We start from the raw sequence: 10,592 nt of genomic DNA on the forward strand, positions 1-10,592 counted from the left end.
ATATTTGGTGGAGGCAGTATTCATCGATCACAGCAAACTGTGGGCGGTTCATACTGAACCACGATCGAATCGCCTTGAAAAATGCATTGGAAAAAAGCTTCGTCGAGCGGTTACGTTTGAACAACGATTGCTCGTTTTGTGGATTAGATATAAATGTGAAAGTTAACATATGAATAAACCAAGACATAGTCTTTTAATTTGTGTTGGTTTGGTATTTTTATTGTAAAAAATGAATTGCTGAGAATTGGTACAAAATAGTAAAGTTTAAGTTAACGCTACATAAATATAATGCCTACTTTAGATTGGCAATTAATCCATTCGGGTAGATGAAGCATAATGCCATCCAACGATAGTAAAACTTGTTAGAATCCGAGCAGAAATGAGAAAACTACAGCATATTTGGTGGAGGCAGTATTCATCGATCACAGCAAACTGTGGGCGGCTCATACTGAACCACGATCGAATCGCCTTGAAAAATGCATTGGAAAAAAGCTTCGTCGAGCGGTTACGTTTGAACAACGATTGCTCGTTTTGTTGATTAGATATAAATGTGAAAGTTAACATATGAGTAAACCAAGACATACTCTTTTAATTTGTGTTGGTTTGATATTTTTATTGTAAAAATTGAATTGCTAAGAATTGGCACAATATAGTAATGTTAAAGTTAGCGCTACATAAATGTAATGCCTACTTTACACTGGCATTTAATCCATTCGGGTAGATGAGGCATCATGCTTTCCAACGATAGGAAAATTGTTAAAATCCGAGCGGAAATGAGAAAGCTAGGAGGCACTATTCACTATTTAAAAATCAATATCCTTTCCGGTTTTACTTCTATTCCGCGTTTTTGCACCCTTCTTAAAAGTAGTTGCATTTTTTTGCATGACGTCACACATTTTAATGACGTCACTAACCAAGGCGGCCGATGCTTAACCAGCACCGATCGGCCATGGTGCGTTATCAAGAGTGCTGATGGTCGTAAGGGGAACACGTTCAGTGGCGTACGCAGGTGGGGGGAGGCATTGGGCCATGCCCCCCCCCCCCTTAAAAATGTTTTAGTAGTTAACGACGTAGATTAAGGCATTTAATATGTTTTGCATTGCTCTGTCAAAGCAATTACTGTAACAATGTTGTTTTATAGACTAAGCCAATACGAAATACATGGCCCAATCTACCTACCCCACCCACCCCTGGCCTGGTATGCCAATGTAGCATAGTGTTCTGTAAGCCTATTATAGTGATTAGTGAGAGAGAAATGGATATAGTCTAAACTAAAACCATACTGGGATATCATGAAAACGTCTGGGATATCAATGGCCAGTGGCATAGCCAGGGGGGGGGGAGGGTTACAACCCCACTTGGCACGCGTGTGACATCACGATATTGAGAATGATGCTTTCAGTCTCTTTATGCTTGGGAATGATGCTTTCAGTCTAAAAAAAACTAGCCTAATTTTAAACAAAACTGCATTAAAAGAGCGAGTTTTGCCAATACCAAACATTCAAACATCTCAGCCAGGAATTAACAACAAGAAAACATAGAGACTTAGCTTTATTTCCGAAAAATGTCGAAGAAAACATGATCTTATCCTTTTGCTATGCCACCTGACAGCACCATTTTACAGGAATATTCATACCCACATTTTTGTTGAAAACGCTCTCAGAATGCACCAAATTCAAAGTAATTTTTCAAATTTTTGTGGGGGAGGCCCCCCGTCGCTGGGTGTCGTTTTAAGCGAAAACGCCGTCGGGCTTCGCCTGCCGGTCGTCAAAACCCCCCTTTCAAAATTCTTGGCTACGCTACTCTCAATGGCCCCCCCCTTGAGAAAATCCTGTGTACGCCACTGATTCACATTAGTGGTACCTTGTCTTGCAACATTTTATTTTCATTCTGCATAACATATGCAACAAACCAACCACACTTCATTGGTGATGCCAAGCAGAGTCACTGGTATTTTCCTGTCGAAGATGTGAAATTGACAAATTTTTTTTATGGCCCACTCTCTACATGAATACGATGGCGTGCAATACTTTGTGTATGCAACACTTCGTCATCACTCATTTGAGGCCTACCTAGGAACGGTGAGATATTCAAATGTAGACCAATACCATGTAGGCTAAATCTGTCTCTATATCATAAGAAATCCTTTTACGGCCATAACAGCATCATTGAAGTGCAGTTCATTAGCAGCTATTTTCTGCTTCAAAATGTGAAAAATCCACTCCTCTGATATATTTCTTTGTCACTCACATTACCAGTGTACAACTGAGATATAAACATAATACCCCCATTTCTCGGATCAACTCCCACTAATCTAATGTCTTTGCAGTGTTCGTACTTTTATAGTTCAAGTAATGAAAAATATGAATGAAAAATACGGTGTACAGTACGAATGCAGAACTAATACCAAACCTTGTGCCTAAGTCTGTATAAAACAAACCCAGGCGAAGCTTCATCAACACCAAGAAAAATTTATCTTCCACCGCTAGTCTATGTAGCCTAGATGCATTGCTCCTGTATCATTTTGACGTATTTCAAAAGTAGCATCGTCATTAAGTTCTGCATCAACATTTTGATTTCCATGCTTAGCTTTTGAAGCTGTAGGCTATAATACAGGAAATTCTTCCTATCTTTACCGGGCAAGATCGCTTCCAATACAGTAAAGAACTGGTCGAAGGTTAACACTTCTGTAGCCTAAGTTTACAACTTGAAAGAGTTTTATTTTCTGGAAAATTATACTAAAAGACCACAAAACAACAGCTCAAGCAAACGTTAAACAATTTATTCGCCTGCAAACTACGCCACTAACCCTATCGCACAGCATTGCAAACAGCGGCTAGTCGTTCACGACTCCAATGTCACGCTCTGTTGGTTTGTACTGCAAAAGGTCTATCGACGCTAAAACTGGTGTGTCCTCCGTGAGACTTAATTTGTCTGCCGAGATAGCTGCTCAGAACGGACACATTTGTCCGCCGTCAACAAAAACGAATTTCGAGGCCTGGTTTCGGATCACTTTTCTCTCCATCCACCACAACGACTTCACTCCTACCAGAAAGGAAGGAACGTATCCACGAATAAACATTGCCTTTCATACCCAAAGCCGATAGTTTCCTCATTAGTCTTTCGTGTGGAACCGAATTGAAGGCTTTGGAAAAGTCCAAATACACAACATCAACGCATTGACCTTTATCAATAATAGATGTGATATCCTCCAGAAATTTAAAAAGTTGGGTTGTGCATGAGGATTGTGGGATAAATCCAAATTGGGATGATTTAATAAGGTCACGCTCATCCCAGAAATGCCAGATGACTTCTCTTTTAAAGGCATGACTCCATTAACTTACAGACACAGCTTGTGAGGCTCACTGGACGATAGTTTGCAGGAGTTCTTCGGTTTCCTTTTTTAAAGATTGGGATTACATGGGCAACCTTTCGCTGTGCTGGTTTACTTGGCTCTTGCAACTTATTGGTTGGTTTATGGATTTATCTTGGAACTTAAACTAAAGTGCATTACTCCAGTGCACACACCAAAAGTTTAGTCAGCTTTTGATCTTCATTTGCAGAATTGAGTATCCAAATAAATCCCTATAAAGCAGTCCGGGTGCAACCTAATTTGTACCCTCACTTCGTACCCTGAAAAGATCAAGAGAAAAAATAGCACGAAGCTGAAGTTGCTAATCGGTGTTTCCGCAAAAATTTTAAAGCTGGAGTTAAGCGGAAACTACAATCCGTATGCTATTTTGGCTTTTGTTTAATTTTTTTCTCGATTTTTTTTAGGGTACGAAATGAGGGTACGAATTAGATTGCATCCAAGCAGTCCACCTCTTTAAGCTCCTTTATTTATCAGGGACCAAGCATGGCTTGGCAAAGGTTTTTTACTGGTGGCTGAATCATCCCGCTTTGCAGGCATAGTAAAAATCCACTAGTTAATATTGTGGGGCGATTTATCTGCAATTGGGCTACTTTTAGTTGGGCTTGGTGCCAAAAAATGTTGGTTTGCGACTTGCGCTTTTTTGGGCAACTTTCAGTCTCTTATTTGGCGCAATAAGGCGCTTGAATTTGGCAGAATTTTGAGTTGGCAGAATTGAGTAATTAGTAGAATCCGACGAGCCTTTGAAAATGTTGGCAAAGTTTCAGTTTATTACGGAAAAAATGACGTTATTTTTTTGATTCGGCATGAAGATTGATTTTACCGCTGACCATGAGCAGCTTTGACTGTTGTTACAGCAATGCTGTATTCATTTTCATCCAGGAAAACGGAAGGACTGACTAGCGAAAGCAAAATTGCACTTGTATCGAATATCGGAAATTATAGTTATGATCTTGGTTTAGTGCCATAATTTTTGAAGCTTTTATTGGTGTCTAAGCTATAAATTAAAGTGGGAATCAGTGTCAGTGGAGAAATTTACTGAATGTAAACTGGTGTTACTTGTATGATGAAAAAACAATGATAGATTGTTGTAGGCTACTTTTTGTACCAAGGTGTACAAGTTTAGAAATGCTGTAGAGGAGTATAAATTTAGACAAGTTGCTCAATTGACACTAACAATGTATACAAATCAGCAATGCATTGGTTGAGCGAGAGTTTCTGCAATCTATACCAAACTGCGAAATCGTATGTGGACTTCAACTTTTGTCAGCGATTTTGAGGATCAGAACTCTGCTGCAACAATTGGAAAAATCTGTTTGATCCCCGGTCATCAGTGCTGAAGTATGACAGCTCTATTTATGAAAATGAAGCTTCAGCAGTTGATGATAGAATTTTGTCGGGTCTTGGTTCTTGGTAGTTCATCTGAGTTGATGGGCTTATGCTATGCGTTAGTATCTACTATGGAAACATTTGTATCTTGAATTTGAATAGGAATTTGTATGGAGTCTGTATAGCATTGTCCCGTCTAAGTTTTTTTCTGTTGAACAATGCTTGATTCAATATTGAACATTCTACTTCTTGTATGTTGTAACTGTTACTGCCAATTTTCTTAAGTTAAGCCCTCTGCGTTCATTTGTGACTCGTTTGTTAATATTTGGATTTTTTCTCTTTTGCCGACCACTGTACTAAAAAAGCCACCTGTTTTTGTTTCTCTTTTATATTGTTTGGCCTCTTTCGCATATGCGTTTGGCACCTGTGGTCTGTTTTCGTTAAATCAGTAACTTATTAGTCGACGATACAACGTCAGTTTTCATTGAATTATACAACCATTATGACCTATTCGTTTTTCAATAATTGTCAATCCTTGAGAAAGGGAATTCGTAAATTGTACTGTAAATCGATTTGTTTCATTATACAAAATTGCTTTTCTCTGGACGGTCGCAAATTAAGAAATCTCAAAGTTACCTGTGTTTAAAAGATTGTCTAAAAATGCACATTAAAAGAACACGTGAAAACCAATTCAAATTCATGTGTCGTGTTGTTGGAAGCAATCTAGACAGAAGAAACTGACTAGACAGTTCAAATAGAGCAAAGGTCAACAACGACAAACAAAATACGTCACTGTAACGTAGCAATCAAATAGACAAAGCGGACGTTACATTCAGTTTTTAGACATTTCAATCAAGAAAGTCGTCGTTGTTGACAGTGAGCGAAGTTGAATGTCAAGAAAATGGCAACAAATTCTGTAAAGGAGACAGACGTGGCAGATAAATCAAATGCCGAAGAATCAACAAATCCAGAACCCCAAACATCAAAGGTGACAACAAGATCACAATCAAAAATGCTCTACCAAGCAGAAAATGGCAGTCTGCACCCAAGCGACAGCACCAGCAAAGTTTCCAGCAAAAGCCGCTCCTCTACAATGAGCGCTAAAATTAAGAAGGCGGTAATATTAGCTCGATTGGAATCACAAAAAAGGATCTGCGAGTTGGAACAAGAGCAAGCGAAAGCAAGGGCAGAATTTGAAACAATGGTCCTAAAACAAAGTCAGCTACGTGAAGAACAAGAAAGAAAATTCCTGCAACAAGTCCAGGAAGCTAAACTAAAGGCAGAGCTCCAAGAGACAATTGCCCAACTTTCGGAAGAATCGGAAGAAGATGCTGGTGAGCGCTATAAAATGTCTAAAGACAATGTTGATATAAACGGACAATTTCAATCGAATTTAGCAACTAATGTAAACAATAATTCTGTGTATCCTATGTTATCCCAATTAACGTTGAGTGGCGTAGAAGCCAGGTCTAACATTCACGAATCTATTGTCGTTTCAAACAAAATTAATCCTTCACAAACAGTAACAAATAAATCGTTTGTGAGACATGAGCCGAGTACGTCGTATGCCCAGACCCCTGTACTAAATCAAATAAACAATAATCAATCAGTAAACTCGAAACAAATTCCAAATATTACTATCAACCCGTCCCCACTGTTGTCTGTAGAACCCCCAATCTTTGATGGAAATTCTGCTGAATACTGTGGTTTTCTAGACGCATTTGATACGTTAATTGATTGTAATTTCACAGAGCCTAAACGTAAACTTTTTTATCTGTTGCAATACACCAAAGGCTCTGCGCACACTTTGGTAAAAGGGTGTCAATACATGCTTCCCCACGAAGGTTACACAAAAGCAAGAGCTTTGCTACAACAAACCTTCGGTCAAAAATTTCAAATAGCTCGCGCATGTGTTGATTCCGTCATAAACGGCCCATCTCTTCAAAATTCTAACAAGGATTCTCTAATCAAGTTCTCTTCGGAACTAACTTCCTGCATATGTACTTTGTCTGGCATGAATTACTTACAGAAAATGGACAACATGGATACCATAACAAAAATAATAAGACGCTTGCCAAGTGGCTGGTATTCTGGCTGGTTACGCGAAGTTGACGTAATTTTGCATGAAAGAAATCAAGAAATAAGCCTTTCAGATCTCTCACGGTACGTCTCGCGCAAAACGAGAGAAACGACCAATTTGGCATGCGATATTCTAAAATCTACTAAAAAACAATTCGATGATTCCAACTCCAAACGTAGGAGCAGCGTAACCTTTGCAACGCAAATAAAATCGTCGAACCATGAAAGGACATGCCATCTGTGCAGAGATAAACATTTTCTCAATCAATGCAAACAATTTCGAATGATGAATATTGACCAAAGGCTTAAATTTGTAATCGACAACAAACTCTGCAAGTGCTGTTTAAATGCTGGTCACTGGGCATATCAATGTAAAAGGAAGGACCCTTGCATAAAACTAGGATGCACTGAACGCCACACTACTCTCTTGCATCCCCCAGATGCAACACAAATCACCACAAATATCACACCTAAAGACACAACTCAAAAAATTAATATCAATCAACCTACACAAGCAATACGCAATGGGTTTGTCAACACACGAACAAATTCTCGCAGTCTGCTTCCCATAATCCCAGTAAAGGTTCGCCTGCAAGGAAGTAATCAAACTATCACTACACAAGCGTTTTTGGACAGTGGAAGTACAACATCTTTCATAACAAATGATTTGATAGAAAAGTTGCAAATTGCCGACTGTCAAGAAACTAATATTTGTACCACCACGCTAAACAACACTGGCAAACGTAACAAGGTAAAGGTGGTCACAAATGTCGAAATGTCAGATTTTGACGAAAACAAATACATTTCTCTAAGCTCTCTTTACTCCACTTTTCAAATTCCTGTTTCAAATACAGATATTCCTACCCTAGAAGACACTAAACACTTTCCAGAATTTGCAAACATCTCGATTCCCGATGTTGACGCAGAGGTAGGACTCCTTATTGGCAATGACAATCCGTACGTTCTCCAACCACAAGAAGTAATCCAAGCAAAAGGTGGCTATTATGCCATCAAAACGGCCATTGGCTGGCTAGTGAATTGTCCTAACAGCAAACAGGATCAAAGTAAAACTAAAAATTTCTTTACCAAAACTTCTACCCATCCAATGTGCGACATGTGCTTTGACGCTGTTGACTCGATTGTTAACTGTAAACCCGAATTATCTGTCCAACAAGCTCAATTCATGAAATCTGTTAACTCTAGTATCAAACTTTTGGAAGACTCGCACTACCAAATCGACTTGCCCGTTCGAAATCCGGACCTAAAATTACCCTTTAACAAATCTCAAGCTCTCCAAAGAATTAATTGCTTGAAACGAAAGTTTAAAAGGGACGCTAATTTTTACATGGACTATAAAAGATCTGTTGATGACATGATCATGAATCAATACGCCGAAAACGTTACTGATGTCCCTGGAATACATGGAAAAACGGCCCTGAATTTCTATGGAAACCACAATCCTCAATGGCCTAAGCAACCAGAATTTCTCGAAGTCGTGGACAATGACCCAGAAATTAAACAACCAAAGCAAACGTGTTTTGCAATCCAAAGCGAATCCCACTTTCTGGAAGATCTTTTGGGTAAGTATTCTTCTTGGTACAAGCTGAAAAGAATCGTTGCTTGGCTTTTCCGTTGTAAGCATAAATTTCTGACTTTAAGACTGACTAACCTTGCAAATAAACAAAATGCCCCAGCACACAATCTTTGCTTGTCTCCAGATGAGCTCACAAAGGCACAAGACTTTATTTTTACCTTTGTTCAGTCAAAACACTTTGCCAACGAAATCAGCCAACTGAAAGCACAAAAGCCATTAAACAACTGCAGTAGCTTAATAAAATTCGACCCTTTCTTAGAAAACAATTTACTAAGAATTGGTGGCCGCATCAAAGCTGCACCTCTCAAACACGATGCAAAACATCAAATTATCCTTCCAAATCGCTCCCAAATAGTTCCTCTCATCATTCAAGAAATGCACGACACATTTGGTCACAGTGGCAGGGAACACGTCCTGTCTGCCCTGCGCGAAAATCTATGGATTATAAAAGCCAATTCAGCAGTCCGCAAGGTTTTATCCAAATGTGTTGATTGCCGCAAAAGAAGCGGAAAACTCAGCACACAAAAAATGGCTGATCTTCCTAAAAACAGATTGACACCAGACAAACCTCCATTCACCTATGTTGGTGTAGACTATTTTGGCCCATTTATTATTAAAAAGGGTAGAACAGAACATAAAAGATACGGTGTCATTTTTACTTGCCTTGTAATAAGAGCCGTACACATTGAAATCGCAAACTCTCTTGACACTTCATCTTTTATACTCGCTCTACGACGATTCATCGCAAGAAGAGGGCAAGTAGAAGAAATTAGATCTGACAATGGTTCAAACTTTGTTGGTGGTGAACGAGAAATGAGAGAAGCCATCAAATCATGGAACAACAGTCAAATCGAAGATGCTTTAACACAGAAAAGCATCAAGTGGATCTTTAAACTCTCCAAGTGCATCCCATCATGGAGGTGTGTGGGAAAGACAAATCAGATCCATTAGGAAAATCTTATCAGCTATCTGTAAAGGCCAAACTTTAACAGATGAAACGCTGACTACCTTCATGTGTGAAGTAGAAAACATTATTAACAGTCGTCCACTTACAAAATCGTCAGACGATCCTAATGACATGGAGGCTCTCACACCGAACCATTTGCTTCTTCTAAAACAGCAAATAAACCTTCCTCCAGGCTCATTCACAAACAAAAAAGAGCTTTACTCTCGAAAACGCTGGAGACAAGTCCAATACATGGCCGACGTCTTTTGGACACGGTGGGTAAAAGAGTACTTACCTTTGCTCCAGCAAAAACAAAGGTGGACCAAAAAATCTCCTAATCTGACTGTGGGGGACATAGTTTTAATCGCAGATAACACACCCCGAAACAATTGGCTCATGGGTCGCGTAATTCAAACGTTTCCCGACAAAAATGGCATTGTCCGTAGCGTTAGCGTTCAAACTAAACAGTCCTTGATTGTCAGACCAATTCAAAAGTTATGCTTGATCGTTCCTGCAAAACCAATGTAAATTTGTGCTGATTTTGTTTTCTCATGTTGTTTATACCTGTGTATTTGAACAAATGTACGAGGCCTTAAAGGGGAGGGAATGTTACTGCCAATTTTCTTAAGTTAAGCCCTCTGCGTTCATTTGTGACTCGTTTGTTAATATTTGGATTTTTTCTCTTTTGCCGACCACTGTACTAAAAAAGCCACCTGTTTTTGTTTCTCTTTTATATTGTTTGGCCTCTTTCGCATATGCGTTTGGCACCTGTGGTCTGTTTTCGTTAAATCAGTAACTTATTAGTCGACGATACAACGTCAGTTTTCATTGAATTATACAACCATTATGACCTATTCGTTTTTCAATAATTGTCAATCCTTGAGAAAGGGAATTCGTAAATTGTACTGTAAATCGATTTGTTTCATTATACAAAATTGCTTTTCTCTGGACGGTCGCAAATTAAGAAATCTCAAAGTTACCTGTGTTTAAAAGATTGTCTAAAAATGCACATTAAAAGAACACGTGAAAACCAATTCAAATTCATGTGTCGTGTTGTTGGAAGCAATCTAGACAGAAGAAACTGACTAGACAGTTCAAATAGAGCAAAGGTCAACAACGACAAACAAAATACGTCACTGTAACGTAGCAATCAAATAGACAAAGCGGACGTTACAGTAACAGTGTATGCATTTTGTATCTACACAATCAGCATGATGGACAAAGATGTTGCTTTGTCCATGACTCTTGAGGGCATGCCCCAAAACCCCCCTAGA

The 10,592-nt window shown here is 39.0% G+C and overlaps 1 protein-coding gene across 1 annotated transcript; it reads left to right on the forward strand.

Annotated features, from left to right (window-relative positions):
• The first annotated feature begins 5,560 nt into the window (after positions 1–5,560).
• LOC145785806 (uncharacterized) lies at positions 5,561–10,292 on the forward strand. The gene has a single exon (XM_082597517.1). It carries the CDS (start codon positions 5,601–5,603, stop codon positions 9,321–9,323), a length of 3,723 nt encoding a protein of 1,240 aa, XP_082453643.1. The 5' UTR covers positions 5,561–5,600; the 3' UTR covers positions 9,324–10,292.
• Positions 10,293–10,592: the final 300 nt, after the last annotated feature.

Source organism: Aplidium turbinatum, chromosome 16 (assembly GCF_918807975.1).
Source record: "Aplidium turbinatum chromosome 16, kaAplTurb1.1, whole genome shotgun sequence".
NCBI classification, from domain to species: Eukaryota; Metazoa; Chordata; class Ascidiacea; order Aplousobranchia; family Polyclinidae; genus Aplidium; species Aplidium turbinatum.

Bases quoted from the DNA above. Each gene is read 5' to 3' on its own strand.
- LOC145785806 (XM_082597517.1), top strand. From the start codon at position 5,601: ATGGCAACAAATTCTGTAAAGGAGACAGACGTGGCAGATAAATCAAAT.